Source organism: Bombus affinis, chromosome 2, assembly GCF_024516045.1.
Source record: "Bombus affinis isolate iyBomAffi1 chromosome 2, iyBomAffi1.2, whole genome shotgun sequence".
In the NCBI taxonomy this organism is placed as follows: domain Eukaryota; kingdom Metazoa; phylum Arthropoda; class Insecta; order Hymenoptera; family Apidae; genus Bombus; species Bombus affinis.
Window position 1 is genome coordinate 4,859,719 of NC_066345.1, and position 23,257 is coordinate 4,882,975.

General features: G+C 37.6%; 1 protein-coding gene and 3 long non-coding RNA genes across 6 annotated transcripts in view; 3 read left to right on the forward strand and 1 right to left on the reverse strand.

The window, feature by feature from the left end:
- The first annotated feature begins 25 nt into the window (after positions 1-25).
- Positions 26-2,320, forward strand: LOC126913831 (uncharacterized). The gene is made up of 2 exons (XR_007709424.1): positions 26-204; positions 1,822-2,320. It is a non-coding gene; the product is annotated as an uncharacterized LOC126913831 (long non-coding RNA).
- On the reverse strand, positions 780-1,887 carry LOC126913858 (uncharacterized). The gene is made up of 2 exons (XR_007709490.1): positions 1,793-1,887; positions 780-1,398 (listed from the first exon to the last, which is right to left on the reverse strand). It is a non-coding gene; the product is annotated as an uncharacterized LOC126913858 (long non-coding RNA).
- An 848-nt stretch (positions 2,321-3,168) lies between the features above and the next one.
- LOC126913848 (uncharacterized) lies at positions 3,169-3,762 on the forward strand. Its single transcript, XR_007709473.1, has 2 exons — positions 3,169-3,306; positions 3,541-3,762. It is a non-coding gene; the product is annotated as an uncharacterized LOC126913848 (long non-coding RNA).
- Positions 3,763-3,794: 32 nt separating this feature from the next.
- Positions 3,795-23,257, forward strand: part of LOC126928998 (thyrotropin-releasing hormone-degrading ectoenzyme-like) — a 31,784-nt gene continuing 12,321 nt past the window's right edge. Inside the window, exons 1-6 of one of the 3 annotated variants that reach the window (XM_050744947.1) lie at positions 3,795-3,943; positions 4,040-4,197; positions 18,798-18,985; positions 21,673-22,018; positions 22,488-22,899; positions 23,098-23,253. In XM_050744947.1, the coding sequence (XP_050600904.1) occupies positions 4,149-4,197; positions 18,798-18,985; positions 21,673-22,018; positions 22,488-22,899; positions 23,098-23,253 (1,151 nt within the window). In that variant the 5' untranslated portion in view covers positions 3,795-3,943; positions 4,040-4,148. Of the gene's footprint in view, positions 3,944-4,039; positions 4,198-10,096; positions 10,589-18,797; positions 18,986-21,672; positions 22,019-22,487; positions 22,900-23,097; positions 23,254-23,257 lie in introns of those variants that run through there. The other 2 variants (XM_050744945.1, XM_050744946.1) reach the window with 2 other exon arrangements.

Below are 23,257 nucleotides of genomic sequence, written 5' to 3' on the forward strand. Positions count from 1 at the left end.
CCTCTAACTTTCAAGCTGCCTCGGAGGAGGCACTTGCCAGAGAGACCTCGGCGTCGGCCTCTTTTCATTCGGCACATCCCATGATCTGGAACAACCGTCTTCATTAGTATTGCAATCGATTTTAACTAGCTCGCGTACACATTATGCAAATGTTGCTCGTGTTTGTGGTATGGGACGTCACAAATAAATTATATCGATAATATGGTAGGTATTCACCATTTTGCAAAGTATTCCTAATTCTTACGATTGTGAGATAAAATGCTTCTGTTAGAAAAACATTCAATTCTCCTTTAAATAGCATGGATCTGTCTTTCAAAGATGACAGGATTGTTTTATGAAGTACCTTATTAGCGTTATTATTATTAGTCCTTTGATAAAAGACACAGAAAAAATTCTAACGAGACTGGAGAAGGACTAATAGAATTGAAAACAATAATGGAGAAGAGAAGGGCAATACAAAATAATAAGGAAGCATAGCAAGGAGGCAAAAGCCCAAAAGTTGCCATAATTTTATAGACAGAATATATAATGGAGTGCAATATAATAGAGTGAATAAAGGGGAGGTAGATATATAAGAAAAGAGAAAAAGACAAGGAAAAGGGTTTAGATAGATATAAGGGAGGAGACAATAAGGTGATAACGTCATAGCCACGTGAAACACTGTGCTCGTAATATTACTGTGTTTATGTTTACTTCTTGTAGTTCTCTCTTCTCCAGAGACTCAGTTATATTTCTCTTTGGTTTAGACTTTATTGGGTTTATATTTTTTATTATATGAATTGTTATTTTTTAAATATATTTTATTAGGTAGTCGGATATTGTAATTGCACGAAGAAGTATTCGATAAGCTTAGCTTATCTTGCAATATATATGTTATATTATTATTATTATTTCTTAGTCCGTGCCTTTTGGCTTTGGACGAACTTTTAGTATTACATTACTTATGTCTAATTCTTTTCTTACATATCTTCCTCCCCTCTTTTCACTCTATTCTATTGCACTACCTTAGTTATTCTATTCTCTAAAAACTAAAACTAGGAACTACAAATTAACCACTAATGACTAAAAATTATTGCAACTTTGGACTTTAGTCTCCTTGCTGTGCATCCTTCCTGTCGTTTGCTGTTCTTTTCTCTATTATTCCTTTCAATTCTGCTAAGCCTTCTCCCGTCTCATTTAGTACTTTTCCTATGACCTTTGGTCCTCCCGTTATTTCGCATTCTTCTATTACATTCCTCAGGTCTTCTTCATTCCTTTTGCATAGTCTGCATCTTTCTTCTCCCTCTTCCTTCCAGTATTCCCTTGCTTTGGTCTGGTTTCCACATCTGAATCTTGCTAATATTCTTCTGTCTTTCCACTTCATCCTTCCTTTTAGGTACTTTGGTAGTTTTTCTTTGGCTAAATATACATGTTATATATAGTAAAAATATAGGATGAATAGCCATCTTAAGCGTATGATGATTGTTGAAGATGATTTTACCGAATACATGTAGCAGCTTATTGACATAATGTTGATGCGATGAAAGTAAATATTTTTAGGATACTAGCGAAATATTTACTCGGCCTGAATATCTCACGTCTCTATTTACATTTCCAGATTCGTTTCAAATTTTACATACAATTTTTTTGCACAATCGTAACAATCGGATTTCATTGTAGCGTTAATGAAATTTCAAAACGTTTCGAGTGCCATAAATAATATATCCATTAAATACTTTCGCGGTCCACTGTATATGAAATCTTCAACTTCATCCGAAAATATTGAAAACATGGAAATATTCGAAAATATTACCTGAAGGTGAATGCTCGTTTATTTGGTAGATGGATAATGGCACAGCTAAGAGTCATCGGAAAACTAAGACGAACAACACGAGAAGCGGGGATGAGGCGTAGAATAGAAGAAAACCTGCCACGCGGAATATGTAACGCAGGAGCAATAGAAAACAGGAACTAGATATTAAACAAGTGTCCATATACGAGGAAATTAGTATATTGAGTTTGTTTTGTCGTTCACATTAAGTGGCAGAGAATGGTAAGAAACAGGAAAACAAACACCGAAAGACATAAAGGGGAGTATGAACCTGAGGACACTGTGGCTGGAAGAGCAGATCAAGGAGCAAATATGAAAAATTCCAAGGAACCCACAAGCCAATCAAAATACGATAGTAAATTGTAGCGCTATTATATATACTACAGGATATAGTATATCCTAACTGACATATATTATGTAATTAAGTATAATTTTCCATGAAGTATGCTGTAACATAGAAATATATTATACGTTAGTCTGGTAATATACTGACGACAATTATAATAATAATTTGTGACGCCAATCAAAGTAGAAATATATTATAATATACTCCTAATCAGGGCCGGCGTGACCTTTTGCGGGGCCTCAGTATACATTCAAATCTTACTTAAAATTTTTCGCATCCGTAATTCGCTTTCAATAATTTCTCTAAAAAGTACATTTCTCTGAATTTTTTTATCTAAAGTAGATTCCAGGATATGAGGACTTTATGGAGTTATACTGAACTTTGATCATTTTTGTCAGTCCTTTAACCTAAATTATTGCTACTAAAAAAATGTTTCGTATATTTAGTAGAAATTAATCAAAATCGGTGTTTTTTAATTAGGTAATTTTCGTAGACCGCAGGGCCTCTCAAAACGCAGGACCAGGTTCTGGTGAATGCACTGGACTTGCCTTGCGCCGGCCCTGTTTCTAATATAGGAAAATCTTACATAGGCAAAAAAGAAAAAAGAAAAAGTAATTATATTAGAAACATTGCAACAGAGATACAAGTAAGAGATAGAAAAACAAATGAAATACTACTAAACGTGCACCTATGTAAATTAGGGTTGTATCAGGCTGTAAATCTCGTTACAACAAATAACAAGCACGCGTGCATCTTAAGGCAAGGGAATTAATGCTAGTAGTCAAGTAGATGATAAAGAAGAGGAAGAAACTTGTATAGGGTTGTATAGGACAAAGGAAATTCTATTAAACGCGCAAATCTACGTAATCTACGTAATCTACGTAAACGAAGATTGTACCAGGCTGTAAGTCTCGTTACAGTAAGTAAAATACACACATACATCTTAAGACAGGAAAGCAAGGCTGGTAACTAAGGTAGACGTAAATGTGGAAAAGAAAAGGGAGCTTGTAGAGGACTGGATTAATTTGCATTAATCGAGGAGTGCTCGTAGGAAATTTGTAAAAAAAGTATCAAGAAGTATAAAAGAGAAAATGAAGAACTTTGATTTATTCACTGGAAAGTGCTTTATATGCAAGTGTGAATATATAAGGTATACAATCGCAATACGATATTCCTTTCTAAGTAGTTATTCACAATGCTAAAAAATGGTATTACAACATTGTCTCCATAAAAAGAAGCGTAAATGTCATTAAACACTAGTTACTTGTTTCTTGGCTTTCAACTGCGTTATCTACACTGGTTTCTGAATCTACACATTTTTTTTACGCGGTAAATTATAACAATTTCCACGTTAGGGAATACTATGTTAAGAACATGTTTCTAGGTACTTGCAGCATTTTTTACAATCGCTCTTTGATCGTACTGGCTGTAATGGTTCGCAAGTTAGAAATAATATTTATATATATCGACAAACAGACGCAGTGCATGGATAGAGGAAATGAAATGCATCTCGATTTCTAACGTCAGGATCGATTTATCTTCGTTAATCTGATCTCTTATTGAAAATTCTTATCGACAAGATCAAAAAGCTAGACAAGACGCAGCATCAGGAAATGAAAACTAAGAAAAATCGAAGAACCGTGGAACGTAACGCAAGGGAACGAGAGATAAGGAGAGCAAAGGATTACAAACGGCTGAAAGAATGGAGCGATTCCGAGGCAACGATTGAAAAAAGTGGGGGCACCAACGTGCATTCGGAGTGTTGGCCAGCATTCACGTATTGCATCGTACGTAGAACGACTAATTGCGTTGCACCTGTACGAACGAGGCGCGCAAGTAAATTTAACTTTGTCATTTTACGAACAATTGAAATTTCGCCACAGATCTTTCTTCCACTCTGTCTCGTTCACGTGGCTAATTTCCTTTTCGTTATCTGTTGTCTATCGCACTCGATCGGTAGTTTTTAAATCAGAGAAACCAGAAGCTGTTCACATGAGCCGAGGATCTATTTCCAGTTGGCAGGACTATGGACGCAGAAGTTGTAAGTGATTGAAGATTGCCTTTCGTCCTTTGATTCAATTTCCACGTCGTTACTTTCCATCCATAATATACGCGTATTGTATTTGTTCAATTCTTTAACGATTTAGCACAACCGAGAGATATTCGTCTGCGATATCGGATGAATTATTTCGCGTTTTAAAGTATAAAATCACGCATGGAATAAATATATGACACGTAAGAGATCTCTAGATGGAAAGTTACAACGTGTGGATTGCGGATGTTCACCTATTTTTGCGAAATTTTATATTCCAGAAGTTTACAGAGTGCATGTAATATGCAAAGATACATACGATATTTAAATTATGCCGCTTACTATGATATTTAGTAGACGAGATAAATTTCTCTTTAGATCCCATTTTTTGAATCACCTTCGTGGAAATATGAAATTACATAAACATCTGTAGTCCAGTTATAAGGAAAGATAAAACGCGTGTAAAATATATTGCCAACTATTTCTTCCAACAATTATTGATAATTTTCAACATGAAACAGTATATATCTCAAATCGTAGTTTGTTCTTATGAATTCGTGTTCACGTGCTTGTTTGTGCTCATTAACCAGGTATCGTTGGAACTTTTTCATTGGCATTTATTCGCTTCTCGATAGTAGTCATTATATTCTATTAGCAGATAGTTAAGAATCCAGAGAGAAGCAACGATAAGTGTGTGTGAACGCTGCATAATATTTGTGCGATGTCGCGTAATACGTAGGGGAAAACTTTGAAATTAATTAAAGAATGGAAAAGTCGAAAGAAGGTGGGAGAAGATAAACGTGTATGTTAACGAGCCGATAAGAACGCGTGATAATCTTCTAGTCGAATAAAAATCAATATGCTTGGAAAGTAACTTCGAAAGAAAGATAACATTTCACTCGTTTGCAACGAAACTAATTGAAATTACTGTAGTGGTATCAAGTATATTCTCTCGACCACATGTGAAAATAAAGTCAATTTAGTTTTCTATTTATTGGTTTCTGATTGCTTTTTACAAATTCGTTAATAATAACAGACAGCCTATAAAATTGTGCGATAACTATCCTGGATTTTTAGATTGAAAAACATATTTCGTACCTTTTGTTGAAAGAAATGCGTCTTATTTTATACAATTTTATCGTGCAGTTCTATTTAATTGGAATGCTAAACTCGTTATTTACAGAGTTGCTTTAAAAGTAATATATCAAGTTCAAATAAATTTTACGCTTGTTTGCATTGTTTTACGCTCGTGCAGCTTTTCCATTGAAACAATACGACATTCAAAAGAATAGAGTTGTATTTTCTTGAAACATATAATACGAACGCTCAGATGCTATCAACGCTAAATGGTTTAAACATTATCATTATCATTAAAACATTCTCTTTCGCGTAAATCGATCTCCTCATAAATTTCGATTCTTGTAATACCACGTTAAACGTACATTGAAATTATCGTACTAACACGTACATCACATTCTTCTTCAAACTACTGCTACATATAAAATAAACAATATATAAAGACACCAAATTTACTTTATCAGAATATTTTGTATACCGCACTGATACAGTATATACCACAAAATAAATGACTGTTTCCAGTATAGTAAAAAGTAATTAGCACAGAGTAAAACTCGTAGCGTATTTCTAAACTATTAATTATCAGCAAGTCTAAACTTTTCTTTGTCTATTACAATAATCCCGTGCTTTCTCTACTTCAGATAGTCAAAGATAATTCGTATAACGAGTATTTAAATGGCAGCTTATATCAGAATTATTTTGTTTCTTTGCTGTGAGCTTTCTGTGAGCTTTGCTGTGTCCACGAATACCAGGTGAAATTGCACGGATTCCTCAGATATGATCGCTTAAACGCGTTCCCGTTGTCGTGAACATTAGTAAGAATCCGCATTGCTATTTTCCACGATTGTAATTGCTTGATTGTCAGAGACGTCCGTGTCTCTGAAGCGTAACCGATGTGAGTGCGCGGTAGTTGGCATTAAAAATTTGCTTCTTCCACGGAGCTGATCGCGTACATTTCCATTTCTTCTTCTATGAAAATTCCAATGGTTTATCCGTGTGTGGAGGAGTCGTGAATCGATGGAAGCAATCGGATTACGCGTAACACGAGTCGCGTATAATTCTAAGAGGAAACGTGCGATTGCAGTGATTATGTGACAGTTGTGATGATTTACGTTACACGTGCACGCAAGTGCGATTGCGATTTTAAGTTTGCATCGAGTATCAAAGTATTTTAATGCACGATACGATCACCTCTACGATTTCAATCTCTCCGTCAAAGTATTTCTTATCAAAGCATAAAGTCTAGAATAGTAATTTGAAGCAAACTGTAATATAGCCATTGGTACAATAATTGTAGTAATTAGCAAAGACAAGCAAATCGCAATATTCTTATGGACGTTTTGCTCGAAGATTATGTATCATACACGTTTGATTAACTGTAAGCATTTGCACGAATTGCTTTGAAATTGACGATAGAATCTAAGCGATACATATGGACAAACGTATGAACATACGAATGTAACTGTTACATTTTAATTACATTTTTCTAACATTTCACCTTCGCACTTAAAAATCGTTCAAAAATATTGGCGAAATTTTAGCTTCAAACAATAATTTCAACTAGCGCTTAATGATACAAAGATCAGGAATTCCTGCCAACAAACTAAGAGATTTAAATAAAGAGATGCAATTCTGTCCCATACTATGTTTCATTATAAAGACTATTGCGCATATATTACCAACTTTGGCGAATTTTTCCCTTCGATTAATTTTCCCATTTATAACCCTTTTGCTGTTTATCGAACTGCTTAATATACGACTGATATACGATAATTCAATATACGATTAGATGAACGTGGATTAGGTAGATCTTGAGTTTCGTTTTGTTTATACGTTGATCACGCACCATGTGACATAACGTGTCACACAATCTTGCAGCGTATTATATCGCCGTGAAAAACTACACGTCCAATTCGCATACGTAATCCTACTGTTAGTAACCTTCGGCCACTTCGCGTGCGCTATCGTCGTTGATAGGTATATTTTTATTTTCCTTTAGTTGAAACGATTCAACGTGTTGAGCGAGCACACGAATTAGGTCAATCATAGTGGAGACGAAAATTAGTGGCGAACAAAGCAACGCAAAGTTCAAGCAAGCGTAGAACACTTCAAGTTAAACGATTCGAAGAATTTCATAGAACCGCGAATCGAAGTTTACGAGTATGTGATACGTACAATTAGCAACGCTAACGAGATTAACTATGGAAGCTAACGAAGGGAGAGGGAGGAGCACTGCTAATCGCAACTGTAGAATTTACAACGTCCGATTTATGCTCGCGTTTATGCCTGGTCGTAACGATTAGGACTAGGTCATATGAAACATTCAGCAGTTTAGAAAACTAAAATTGCTCAATACTTTAGTGAACAAGTGAACTTGATGCAAACGATAAACGTAGGGTATCAAACACTTTAGACGTATTGTAGCGTAGGTTATATTAATCTACAGTGCCACATGTCAAATTAATCTCGTGTTACTAATATCTCGTACTAAAGTGCTCCACGTAACATATTTGCTATAGGGCTTTGTTATGGACTATGTACTTGCAGGTTTCTCGTCGATAGACTTGCTTGTGTATGTATTTATATATTATATATTATGTATTACGTGCTATATGTTATATCATAATGCAATATGCAATATGCAGGCTCGACCGTTTAAATGGGAACATCTAATATCTGCGTTATTTGAGGTTTTATGGGGAAAGTCCTTAAGACAAAGTTGAAGCATCTCAAGGGATGCATGTCGCGGTTAAGATTGTTTTTTCCACATATTTCAAGGTAATCTGCATTTTTAAAACGGAGTGAGATATTTGTTTGGCTCTGCTCCCATTACGAGGCTCAGTTTGAGATTTAAAAATTTCTTGCGAAGCGATTAGTGATTGGATGGTTTTATTAACTAATGGAGTTTGGTCTAGTGGGCAATAAAAGGTGAAAAGTGGGAATAAAAGACGCTTAAAACTATCTATATCGTGGGGTGACTGGATGCTTTCTTGGACGTGCAATGGAATCGAGTCCTGTTCAAAGAAATGTGTCTCTCGATGCAATCGGACATCGGGAGCCGACGGGGTAGATCGTCGAAGGGAGATTTATTTTTATGTGATAAACTATTTCAAAGATATTCATCGATACAGACTTGCACGCGTCTCAGCACTTTCTTCCATACCAGACTGTTAACTTTTTTTTTTTTTTATTAACGTGGAGCAAATCTGCACGGACACCAGGCCGCTTCTGGGGCGGAAGCGGCGTGGTAGTGCCGGACTCCAACCGACTAAAACCTCCACGATGACCGTCCCGGTTGCGATCGAGAGAGGCCCGGGAACCGGTGTGAGCGACACACCGGCTCCCCTCCCCGCGCACAAAATGCATCCCCTAATGGAACGGTATGCGGTCACGTCACACCGCGCCTCGTCGCCGGAGCCGTCGTACAAGACAGTCTGGTTCCCCTACTGGACTGCTTGGCGGTCCCAAGGCGCTGAATTACCAGTTTGAGCGCCTAAGTTTGAGCCCCACCGGAGAGCATGGCGGACCTAGCACGCCTCGTCGAAAAGCGTCCACGGCCTCTGCCGCGCCCTCGCCGGCTGATCCTCTCGGGGTGGGAGTTCCCCACCCTCACCCTCTCTGCTGTCTCTATCCGAAGTATAACCTGCTCACAGAAGGAGGTCACGGCGTGGCAAGACCCCGGCGACGTCCTTCCACAGGCGGGCCGGGACTCTGTCGGGACCCGGAGCTTTCCGCGCTCCGATCCTCCCGACAGCCTTGGGCAATTTTTCCTAGGTGATCCTCGATTCCGGGCTCCAACTTCCCATAGTGTCACGTGGCTCTTCCTTCGGCGAATGAGGCTCCTCATCGGTGAGCCTGCCATCTTCCTCGTTCGCCGCTCCCGGGAACAGGATGCCGGCAACTTCCTCCAGGAACCGAGGGTCCATGCTCTCTGTTGCGGGAGGTGCCCATGTGCGAAGTTTGTTCAGTACCATCTTGTAAGGGCGCCCCCAGAGATCGGAGACGAGGCTGGCCATAGGCTCGTCCCAAGCCCGTCTCTTCGCCTCCTTGATGGTTTGTTGCACGGGCCTCCGCGCTTTGCGGTAGGCCTCATACGGACGAGCCACCGTGGCTTCGTCCACCCGCCGCTTACGGCGAAATCGTGTACCGGCGCCGAGCGCAGATGCACGCCTCGCGGAGACGAGCGATCTCCTCGGACCACCAGTACATCGCGCCAGCGCGGCGCAGGGCTCCGGACGGCGGCATACACGAATCGCAGATCGCGTGCATGTCGCGCCTCAGCCGGATTGCTCCCGCACCAGACTGTTAACTGAACAGTTTTCATATTTAAATGGATTATACAGATGTTGATTAAACAAAAGAACGATGGTTGTTTAACATAAATTAATTACAATAATAGACTATAATTTAGATAGCTCAATACTTAGTTTGCAACTCTTGTCTCAACGGATCCAACGCTCTGTCTCTCACGCGTACCACACTCTCTTGAGAACGAAACTAGCACTCTTTGACTTCTCGATTCATACCCCCTGTTCTAGCATCCCTTTGTCTTTTCTTAGGCCCATCACGCACGTGTTCCGCAAACCCTCGTGGCCAGGGTCACGTAGGCCTTTTCTACGAAACTACTTAATTGAACGATCGACAACATATTGATGGGCCCGATGACACTGTGACGTCAATCCACCTCTGAGGCTAGATTTGTGCAGGTCCTCACCGCGTACTCTCAATAACCTCAAGGACCCACCATAAACTTAAACTTTCAGTTTATTACCCCTGTAAGTGTTATTGGTTTATGGTCCTAACGGGAAAACTGGTTTTCTCTATGTCTTTTAGGCCTTTTTGTCCACGATACTACAATATCTCAATAGACGCAATGATGTATGAATGACGTGCAAGTGTCCAAGTAATTTTGAAAATTTTATGGCTTTCTCGCAAACAAACAGGTAACATTTTTAATAGGCAACGTTAAGGATCTCCATTTAGCATTTGGAAAGTTTTCAGATGCTCTAAGTGAAGTTCTTTACATTTTTTTCAAAGACTCATTGAAAATTCACTGAAAATTGTGTCGGATATAGACGAACTCCGATTACGGTTTGCAGTAACTGTGCACATCTCTCGCCACAGGCGATCCTCGCGGCACTGTTGACGAGCGAGAGAGGGAGGAGAGCCGTGACCTCCTTCTGTGAGCAGGTTATGCTTCGGAAGGAGGCAGCGGAGAGAGTGAGGGTGCAGAGCTCACACCCCGAGAGGATCGAGCGGCGGGGGCGCGGCAGACGCCGCGGGCACGCTTGGACAAGGCGCTCCAGGGCCGCCGCTCCCGCCGGTGAGGGTGAAAGTTAGGTGCTGATAGATCAGCGCCTCGGGACCGCCAGGCAGTCCGGTAGGGGAACCAGACTGCCTTGCACGGCGGCTCCGGAGACGATGCATTTTTGTGCGCGGGAGGGGCCCGGTGCGTCGCTCGCGCCGGTTCTCGAGCCTCTTCCGATCGCAGCCGGTCATCGTGGAGGTTTTAGTCGGTTGGAGTCCGGCACTACCACGCCGCTCCTCCCCCCCCCCCCAGAGTGACTTGGTGTCCGTGCGGATTTCCTCCACGTAAAAGAAAAGTAACTGTGCACATATTTGAAGAGCAAGAGTTAAATATAAAGGGTTACTTTTATATTGTTATTTTTATATTACGTTTTCATCGACGCGGTTTCACCGATACCGAGTTCGCGTATAAAGTTAAACAACATAGATGTTGCAGAACACAATGTTCTGATTGTGTTAAATATCAAGGACTACGAGTAGGTTGAAAACTTATATGGAAACAACGCATAAAATTAACGATAGAAAATACAAAATTCGAAAGACGCGCAAAATGTATTGGCTAATCGGTCGCAAGCTCAAATTCGTATTAGAAAATACTATTCCTCCATTTGAAAAATGTCCCAACATAATTTTCTAGAAAACAGAGCATTATATGAAAAAATTGTATTCTATAATCTCAATATATTTTTCTGTAAAGGCTCGCTTAATTGATATTTTTTGGGCAAGTATTATAAGTTGCCACAGTGCGGTCGTCAGTTCCGCCTGAGCAGCCGAGCTAAACGGACGTGCGAAACAGTGCTTCAAGTGCGAAAAGTGCGACAAGTGGAAAAATAAAGTGGTAACATCAATGCTTATCTCGAAATGGTGGAAAATGCAAATACCACCAATAAAAATTACAATCAAAGCCGAAACATATTACAGGAGTATTCAGATATAAATGAAATAGATATGGAAACAACACAAAACAATGATGAGAATAAAACCAACAATGAACTAACCCACCAGGATGAAAGCTGGAAGGTAGCAACTTCCAACAAAAAACGAAAAGTAATACCGTGCACAAGCGGTAGGAAAGCTATAGTAGCAGATAAGCAACAATGGAAATCAACTCAAGAAATCAACTACAAGAAATCACTCTCCGAAACTCCTTCAGCGCACTGCCAGAAGAGAAAGTAACAGAGTCAGTTGAAAAACCAATAACCCGCATCGCTAAACCACCACCAATCTACATAGATGCTCAAATAATAGACCCCCTCATTGAATTACTAAACAACACGGCAGGAAAAAAAAATTATAGCATAAAACAACTAAAAGTAGACCAAGTCATAGTTCAAACCAATACCCCAGAAACATTTAGAAAAGTGACAAAAGCACTAAAAGAGAAATACGCAGGGTATCACACCTACCAGCTCAAAGCCGATAAAAGCTACAAAGCAGTAATCAGGGGATTACACCCAAAAATAAATACAAATAGCATATGCGAGGAACTAGCAAAAATCGGACATCAGGTAAGAGCAATAAACTACATAACCAGATATGATACTAAACAGCCATTACAGCTGTTTCTAATAGAGCTTGAACCTAAAAACAACAACAAAGAAATATTGGAAATTAAAAAAGTTCCAAACACAATAGTAACAGTGGAGCCATCAAGGCATAAAAAATACATACCGCAATGCATACGGTGTCAGATATATGGACACACAAAAAATTACTGCAACAGAAACCCGCAATAATGTGTCCATAACAATAAACTGTCCATACGTAGAAAAAATAAATGAAGTAAAATGCTTCAACTGCAATGGAAATCACCCAGCTAGCTACCAAGGTTGTGTAGCCAGAAAACAACTGCAACGTAAACTGTTTCCACCGCTACGAAACAGGACATACAATAACTTGGAAGCGCAACAGGATAGCACAGAAAATGGGGCAACATCAAATTTACAGCACGCAATGAACATTAACGACGGTAACGCCAACACCTTTGGTAGCCGAAGCTACGCGCAAGTAATCAGCCAATCGCTACCCTTAGACAACCAAAATCAGAACAATATCAGCAACGACACTACATAAATCAGGGAACTGCTCAAACCATCCATCAAAAACACCAAAATGCTAACAAAAATGATAAGCGAATAAAACGCAGTTCTCAGACACTACATAAATCAAGGAACTGCTCAAACCATCCATCAAAACCACCAAAATGCTAACAAAAATGATAAGCGAATAAAACGCAGTTCTCAGACACTACATAAATCAAGGAACTGCTCAAACCATCCATCAAAAACACCAAAATGCTAACAAAAATGATAAGCGAATAAAACGCAGTTCTCAGAGACTACATAAATCAAGAAACTGCTCAAACCATCCATCAAAAACACCAAAATGCTAACAAAAATGATAAGCGAATAAAACGCAGTTCTCAGACACTACATAAATCAAGGAACTGCTCAAACCATCCATCAAAAACACCAAAATGCTAACAAAAATGATAAGCGAATAAAACGCAGTTCTCAGACAGTAAACGCAACAAATCACAGTCATGCTACTTACAAATATGCTAAGCAAAAAATAAAAACGGACACGATAAAAATAGCAGTCTGGAACTCAGACGACCTACAACAACGGGCCCTAGAAACTAAAACATTCCTGTATAACAACAATATCGACATATATATGTCGGAGATGAAAGAACACCGGAACCTTCCCTTTGGAATTTTGGGAAAATCCCCTAACATTGTAATATAGATTCTACCATAGCTGTAATTAAACAATTGTAGTCATCCAGTCCGATTGTAATTGTTCGAAACATGTGATAGTGAGCTTGGGCTCGAGGCGACAACCAGTCGCCGAACGTAGCCGCGGTCAAGGGATGAATGTTTTGTCTAACAAAGGCATGGAGTAATTCTATAGCTCTTCTCAAAAGAAATAGTCGTAGTGGTACGCGACAGTAAACATTCCAATGGTTTCTGTCCCGTGGCTCGCCACACGCAGACTCTATCCTTCGGGTAAGATGATTGCCAGATGTCAACGCATCTCCACAGTATATGTTTAGCTAGCTTGAGGACCCGTTATAAATCTTAAGATTTAGTTAACTAAAGTCCTTCAAACAGACAAACAGTCTTTGTTCCAACTACGGGAAGATAGGAGAAATTCCCTCAGGAGAATTTCCCTCAAGGGCGGCTAGCATCTTTTTCTAACCACCGATATGGAGACTGAATAATTAGCAGCAACGCCAATTTCCTTCACCTTCCGAACGAAGACTTTCCTCGACGAATCAGAGAATCTCGTGTCCTTAGACACACTCCATATAGTTCTTCCTCGGTGGCATCATCGGGACGGAGAATCGTTCTCTCGTGCGATCTCATCGACGAAAAGAGTAACGTCTTTACGATCAGTGAATATTTCACGTTTTGTTAACAAAGAGCCAGACTTGGATTTTGTGAGAACGTACATCTATCATTCCGTTGACCGCGGATTCGTTATTAAACCTAAGCTCATTGTCATTAGCTTCTCGAGTATCTAATTATCGCGATTACTTGTCAAATTATGTAATAATCATATTTGCACTAGTAAATATCTCCTCTATTGCATAACGATAACGTCTAATCCAAATGGGGATTCGTTTCACGCCCCTAACCATAACCCTAATCTTAACGCCAACCCGATATATATATATACACATATGGAAACAGCATACTAAATCAATAATAGACAAAATACAGACAAGGAAACAAATGCATTGGCTAACAAGTCGAAAATCCAAATTAAGTATAGAAAATAAATTAAAAATATACAAAACGATCATAAAACCAATCTGGACGTACGGAATACCACTATGACGAATGGCAGTAATGAGCCATATAAACAAAATAGAAACAATACAATCTAAAATTTTTAGAAATATAGTAAACGCCCCATGGTACGTTAGAAACGAGAACATACCGAGGGACCTGGAAATACCAACGGTCAAGGAAGCAAACAGCAGCTACGCTAAAAGATACAAAGAAAGAATAGCAACACACCTAAACCGGCTAGCTGCGGAAAGGATCAACACCTCAAACATGGAAAGAAGACTGAAAAGGAAACACCCAGCAGACCTCACAAAGGATATAACTTACAAACACGAAGGTGGTATCTCGCTGAGGGTAACCATCCACATAATAATCAAACAGTTAAAAAGTTCTATCAAATGTCCAAATTGGACAAATTGAGAATGTAAAGAATTAAATAAAAAAAAAAAAAAAAAAAGAAATATTGTAAATGAAGCAGAGAAACTAGATTCCGGTTGAGTCGTTAAATCCGTCCTCTGTTAGGGTTTAACAGCAAGCATTGTTCTTTCTTCTTCTTTTAAAAATCATCGAAAAACATTCTCTAGTCTCTAAGGAGAGGATTCATAGTGTGGAATTCTTCCTCACTAAAATCCTTACGGTGGTCGTTCTCAGCTGCGATGGGGAAGCTCGAGGAACACTGACGTGTAATATTAACTCTCTACTTTGGGCAGTATCAGAGACCACCCCCAGCGGAGTCAGCCTTTGTGGCTGTGTGTTACGACAATCCGTAGCTCCGTAAGTCGTCTTTCTTTTGCACTGCAGTTCTTCAGGACACTCGCGTTTGACCAGAGTGATCCGCGTTGCCTCCGACTGATATTCATTTGCACGCGGACCACTTGCCAAATGGCACTTGCTACTGTGTCGTCAGACTACTCGATACTCTGCTCCGGCGTTTTCCATTAGTAACTGCTCGGCACTCTTTGCTCCGAGTTTTCCTTTTCACATCTTCGCTTCTATCCTCGTTGTTGCGCGGACTTTCACATTTACATACGCGCCATAACAAGGTAATTTAAAAACATTTTGTCAAGATTCACGAGTGCTTCATCGACAGGTTCATCAAAATTTCAAAATTCACTAAATTTCAAGTTCACTAAAATTAACAAATGCAAAGAAAGAAAATAATATTTCCAAGACATAAACGTTTCATTGCAAATGGATGGAGATGCAATTAGTTTCAGGATTTGCCCATTAACAGAAAAGGCTCCAAAAATGCTTAGATGTCTCTGCGATGATATATTTACGCAAAAGAAAACTGAAATGCATCTTGAATGTAAAGTATGATCGTAAAATGCTTCTTTGTTATCTTATACGGAGCAGTTTCCTGCATTTTTCAACGAAATAAACAATTCTATAACGTTATCCCATTAGTGCGCGTGCTTTAAGTATTCTCAACTCCTTTTTGCTCACAGGTGCTGACACCAATCACTCTTTCTTTCCTAAATCATCTCTTCTAACCGTAGGAGAAATATTATTAAAAACGTGAAAGAAATTAAACAAGAAATAGCACGATGATTTAGAAATTTCTTATATATGTACGGTTGGCCTTAGTTTTTGAGATATTCGCAAGAAGTTGTTGATACCACGCATTACTCAATGCGATGTCCTTGACAACATATTAAAAATTATATTAGAGATCGGAAGTGGGATTTTTTTTGTAGATAAGTATTTTTATCATATGTTGATTAACACAGTAACAGTACGTCGTAATAACTTTTATCATTTCTTTTCTATTTCCCTCTTTATTTTCCTTTTCACGGAAATGGGTGTATAATATAAATAAAGATACATAATCAACGATAGCACATGCCGGTGCAATAATTGTCGACAAATATCGGTGGGACGATTGTCGATGGTTTCAACGGGTCGGCAAATATACTCGATGTCGGTGAAATCACATCGATGAAAACATTGTCGATAATATCAAAGCAATTCAAGTATGATACGTTTTTTGAAGATATTTAAATTTCCTAAATTTCTTCTAATACAAATATCAGAACAGCGTGTATTAATTATCGTGGTCGTCATGAAAATATAAACACAAGTATAGCATAAACATTACTTGCAAATGTTGCATATAAATATTAATGTTAACACTGAGCGCATCGAGTATTAATTACTTCGTTTTATTACGTACGTCCTATATGTACTATACATGCACAGAGTTGTCAGATAATTACTGCAGGATATTAAACTCGACTATGTGAATCATAATTGATAGAGAGGTGAACAGATTCTAAGATATAAACAATTATCGCTAACTTTGTAGAATCACAATTATAAGATCTGTTTCCTATACTATACTATACTATACTATCGGATTTTTCGATAATGACATTTATCTTTTGGATACTTTACTGTTATAACATTCGTACAATTACAAAAATCAAAATGTATAATACTGACGATGAAAAGTATTAAAACGAAAGGATTTCCAAACATAAAGTAAAGTTTGTTCAAAATGTAACTTAGAGTCGTTGACTGTTATCTCGCTATCCTTTAATATCCGTATTTGAAATGTAAATGAGATCACAATTACGTCATTCGTCACATGTGCTGCAGTTCTCACGAATAAAGAAGATTTCTAACAGTCGTTGAAAAGTTCCAACTGAAAAGTACTGATTCGTAACGTCAAGCGAAGTTTCTTGTATCGTTGATGTCGTATGCAAAACTAGAAGGAAGCGAGTATTGCCGGTCTTAAAAAAGATTATGCGAATGGTAAAGTTAATAGCTCACCAGTAACGTGTATATGGTGGACCTTGAGGAATCGTTTCTCGAGCCTGTTTGCGAGAGTATACAGCGGTCTACCTGGAACGTGTGTGCACCGCGAGAAATCAATTCAGCGACGTCACGTCACGTTCGCTCCGAATGTTATGATAACGTGAATTCGTCACGATTATGACAACGTCTACGTCGTCTCGAACTGTCGCTGCTATTTCTGAATATTGATCGATCACGTAATATCAGGTCAACAGATGCAAATTTCAAGTATAATATTTCTATATATATAATATATATATGATAAACATCTCATGCAATATGTATATACAATATATGTATATGTATTGCATGAGATGTTTATCACGTTTTATAATATTTAAATCATTTCGCAGAGAGTTCTAGAATTATTCTTTATAATCTTGTAACTATGTTTCGCCTTTGGAGGATGTTGGTATAGTTACGAAGTATTTCTAGCAAAATACTATATTTAATTCAGAGAAGCTATTTATAGAGTATAGCTAGCGGAAAAGAAATAAGATAATTTGTTTTTATCGTAATTTGCATATGTATAATCTGTCATACAATGATAATCAACACACACTGTGATGATTAATTGTAATGAAGTTGATACGAATGCGAGCACAGTGACCTATTACTATTAGTTTATATCATGGTAGATGTAAAAAGGTAGGTAACGTATCTTTAATTTTCCGCGTCCTCCTGTGGTATCCAATAATTTTGCGGCCAAAGAAATTGGAATTTAAAATAGCGAAATAATTAGATTCAAAATTTCGGCATTTTTTACATAAATTGGAATCGAAAAATGTAATATCTGTTTGTTTATCACGTTCCTATATTAGTGTATACAATTCACTAAATTATTACTATCGTTGTTATACAATTTTGGGGCTTCGTGTCCAAAAGGAATTATTCTTTATGGATGTCTTTTCACTATTGCAACTATAGATAGCTATAGCTTTTCCAACGAATCGAATGATACGGATATTGTTCCTATGTTAATAACAATAATTTGAAATATTAAAAAAAAAATTGGCATAAATTGCCAAAGGATTAGTCAAACATTGAGTTGTAGCCAAGGACATGTAGGACGAATTTTATGTACATGAAAAACAAATAGCGTCTCTTTTGTTTCAGACTAATTTGATACAAGATTGTCTTTTAGCTGTTATTTGAAAATCATTTAAAATTTGGTAGACTATATTAGCTGCACTTACGATAATAGCGAACAGTTGGACAGGTAGTGGATGATCTGACTCTTGTCACGAATCATTGATCACCAACTATTTAATCCGAACGATCAAAAAGTTGAGGGGATATGTAGATACCACGTGTGTTTCAATTTATGACAATATGCCTAGCTGCGATGCTGGCTAAACGTAGAGATAGAATTCCTACTTGACATAACTTACGCCCGGAAATCTCAGATTGTAACAACGATATAATAGAAACACATAATTGAATTGTTCAGCATTCATGGGCCGCGCACACGGTCCAATAAATTCTGTCTATTCAGTTATTTTGCTATTTTAAATGAGTGATTTATCGCATATGAAATTATTATATATTCGCGTCTACATATATTTGCATCATATTATTTTATTGAGATGCTTCGACACCTTCGAAGAGTTCACGTTTTTCAAATGATTCTTGTAGCTCAATGCATGCCACAGTTCAGCGGCGGTCCGGTGCAATTTATGACTTACGATGACATGGAATATAAAAGAGGCGATGGTTGGTTCTTATCGTATACAAAGATAGCAGGAATCATCGTGGTCTTTATTATCGGTGTCATAGCCGCAGGATTTCTCGGATGGTACATCAATTCCTTACCAAAGAAAAAGGTAAGTAACAGTTAGGTACATAAAATATGAAAATCATCGAGTTAATCCATTATTTCGTTTCTGGGCAAAGTAGATTTTTGAACCAGGATCTGTCGGTGATAAGTTACCAACTAACAATATGTAGGGTACAGCCTCTCTTATCCAAACAAATAGGAAAATAAAACTGTTCCGATAATGAAATTTTCAGATAATAAAACAGTCACTTTCTCGATATGAAATTCCATTCACTTGAATACAGATTAACCCCTTCCCGTGCTTTAACGAGTCTGACTCGTGATGAAGATTTTGGTCCAAACATGAATATCACGAGCCAGGCTCGCGAACAGAAAGTCAGTGGCCAAACATAAACATCGTAATATATATATATATCTTTTTCTTTTCTTTTTATTTGGATGTACCAGCTATGTAAATATGAAACCGGAATTTTTGTATAGAAAATACACGTTTATTGTATGAAAATGATTAAAAATATTTTATTCGAAGTATTGCCCATCGCTAGCTATATATTTTTCCCACCTGTCTGGCAATTGGTGGATGCCACGCCAAAAAACTGTCGCTATTTTGAGGCAAACCAGTCATCGAGCCATTTTCGTACATTTTCGTAAGAAGTGAAGTGCTGGTCAGAAAGCGCGTGTCCCATCGATGCAAATAAATAGTAATCGGACGGAGCCAAGTCTGGTGAGTAAGCCGTGTGCGAAAGTATTTCCCAACTGAAAGCTTCGATCGTTTCCTTGACCGGTTTTGCTGTATGTGATGGTGCATTATCACGAAGCAAAATTACTTTGTGTTGCCTTTTTTGATATTCTGGTCGTTTTTCACGCAAAGCTTGATTCAAATCGATCATTTGTTGTCGGTAGCGCTCAGTATTAACGGTTTCGCCAGGTTTTAACAGCTCATAATAGATCACACCCTTCTGATCTCATCAAACACAGAGCATTGTCTTCCGTCCATAGCGATTTGGTCTTGTAGTCGATGTCGGTGGTTCGCCTGGAGCTACCCATGATCTTTTACGCTTAGGACTCTCAAAATATATCCACTTTTCATCGCCAGTCACAATTCGGTGGAGAAATGACTTTCTTTCGAATCTGACGAGCAGCATTTCGCATGTGGTTTTTCGGTTTTCCTGCTGTCTTTCATTCAGTTCATGTGGAACCCATTTTCCCACCTTCTGGATCTTTCCCATGGCTTTCAAACGTATGAAAACGGCTTCTCGTGTCACGTTTAATTGATCAGCGAGTTGTTGTTGCGTTTGAGCGTCATCCTCATCCAAGAATGCTTGCAATTCGCTGTCTTGAAACTTTTTCGATGACCTTCCACGTTCTTCGTTCCTCACGTCAAAATTGCCACTTCTGAATTTTTTAAACCACTCAAAGCACTGTGATTTACCAAGAGCATGTTCATCGTAAGCTTCGACAATTCGATGCGATTCTGCAGCAGTTTTCTTCAAATGGTAACAGAAAATCAATGCTGTCCGCAAATCGTAGTTTCCAGGCACAAAATTCGACATGTTCAACGCTATTACAAACTATGCTGTTGTATGAAACTTGTATTGTTCTGAGTCGAAAATGTTTGTGAAATGTCAACAAAGACTTTTTGCATCGATGACGCAGTTTAGTGATAACTGCATTATCAGCTAGGACCATCTATAGGCAAATTCCGGTTTCATATTTACAGACCTGATATTTTACAGTCAATTCTCATTGAGAAAATTCAATCTTTTCTGGCGAGGTACTATATCGTAAATAATAAGTATTTATCGTGTATTTGATCCTAATTGAATCTAGTGATCGTAATATAACGACTGTAATTGAATGTTAGTTCCTATCAGTACGCTACGAGACGCCTACCGCTTTGGTCCGAGTTTCGTCGAGCTAAATGGCACGGGAGGCGGTTAAGATCAATTAGTAATTTCTTTAAACATTTATGGGGTCCATATCTGTTTGATTAGTAAGTCACAATTCTTATAACGTAACATTCTTTTTCTACTTGGAATCGTCGAAACTTTTCCGAATGTTACGAATCTTATGGATATTTTGGCACGAGAAAGCATATTTTTATTAGTATTTTCGTTGTTTCCGATAAAATTGTATAAAATCGTTATCATTCTCATTTTTATTGTAATGAAACCATTTCATTAAATCGGTACAGTTAATATTTTTCTGCTGTCACCAACAACTGAGGAATTTACGTGTCTTTAATGATCCTCAGATCACGTTTTTGTTTATATATATGTATACAATACATCATATTTAAGATGTAACATAATCGAAGGAATAGTTTGTAACGGTAAATATAAGGAAAAATAACAAGATCGTAAAACAATTTACTTATTTAGTATTTTGAAAATACTGTATCCGGAATACTATAATAAATATTCTATGATTAATATAATTTAGAAACATCGATTTTCTTATAATTAATCAAGTTGGGAACGACAGCTGGAAAAATCAAGTTGTAAAATTAAAGATAAGATTAATAATATTTTATAACGACTGATCTGAAATCTATATATATATTTAATATGACTTTTCAATAACTATTACGATTTAGTGTGACATACTAAATTTAGTATGACCTAGTCATAATCTGCAACGATAATTAAATATTTATTAACCAAAATCTCCATATCAGCAGTTAATCGAGACTTTCAATTTATTCTTTAATGTTACAAAATTTGTTTCTCTTAGCCTTACGAGATTCTAGACTTGCAGAACGATGGCATCGATGATACAGACGATGTTGACGAAAGTATTTCACCTTTCATTCGTCCCTTGAAATATCGCCTCGAATTAACGCCAATTATCGACATGAACGGTCCATCGAGATTGATAGGCCACGTGTACATCGATTTTCAAGTAAACGATACGATAAGTTTAAATAAACTTTCGCTAAATGTGAAGAACATTACGGTGACTAGTTACAAGCTGTCTTTGCTGGATCTGGAGGAAAACAAGAAGCCGTTAAGGAAAAGACGAAGAAGGGGAATCACTGACGTAATTAATAACGCTAATCAAGGGAACGATACAACTTCTGGTAATGTTACTAACTTTAACAATTTTTACGTTTATAGAAATATTGCGAATGAATTTTCCACGTTTACAAACTGGTTGTTGTACCCGAATTGAATAATCGAACAATTTGTTTCGCAATTTCTACATTATCATTATAGTTAATTACAGGTATTTTGCTTTTACGTTTCACGAGTACTTGAATTATTTACATTTTTCTTTTTACCAGAAGAACGTGGAAGAAGAATTTTTAAATTCGACAGCAATGTTTTTAAATTACCAAGTAACACATTGTTTCTTTCTAAATTTAAAAATAGTTCGAAGCTTTTGAAATATGGAATTTATTGTGCAATATTTGCTGGCATTGTAGTGCTAATTATTTTGTTTAAACTATCCTAACTACGATAAGCGTTTTAATACATTAAAAACAATTAATTTAATAACATTACTTTATAAATGAATAAATGATGTCCAACCGTGTCATCTACTTGCAGTTTTACATACTATGTATTCTATAGAAAATGATGTTGTGATAAACCTGAGGGAAAACGAGACAGTGGTATACGACGAAAATGTTACAAACTCATTGGAGAACAGGTCCTCCGTCGAAGAAGCCAACGTTTCATTGTCAAATTACGCTTTGGTTTCTGACACTGACAAAATTGACGACTCAAACGTAGATGCTATTATACAGTTCGAATCTGTGCCACCTGCTGTATCTCCCGGAAACGCATCTTCTCAAATACAAATCACACAGTACGATATAGACGTGGATAAAGAAGTTCACACAATTCATTTAGGAAGTCGAATACAGCAAGGAATTTATCTGTTGGAAGTCAAATATGACCTGTTAATCGATGAACATATATTTTTCATTGGAAGTTACAATTCATCTGGCGAAGGAAAGTAAGTGTTACGTACGTCATTTATTTTCAATTGGTACTTGAAAAATAATTAAAAAAATAGTTAACGAAATGTAATTCTTTAGATATCTGTTAATCGTGTTCATCTGCTTCTTCCACGATTTAACATTTGCAGGATTTTAATAGATTTACGAGTCAAATTTTTGTAAACGTTTTGCAATGTTTTCCATTTTTATATTAGATGGCTAATGGGAACGAGATTGAAGGAATCCGGTGCTCGATGTTTGTTCCCGGTTTTCGACGATACGGTGAATAAGTCAGTTATTTCCGTATCCGTGGCACGTCCCAAAGAAATGACAGTGCTCTCAAACATGCCCCTCAGGACTTTAAGGGATACGTAA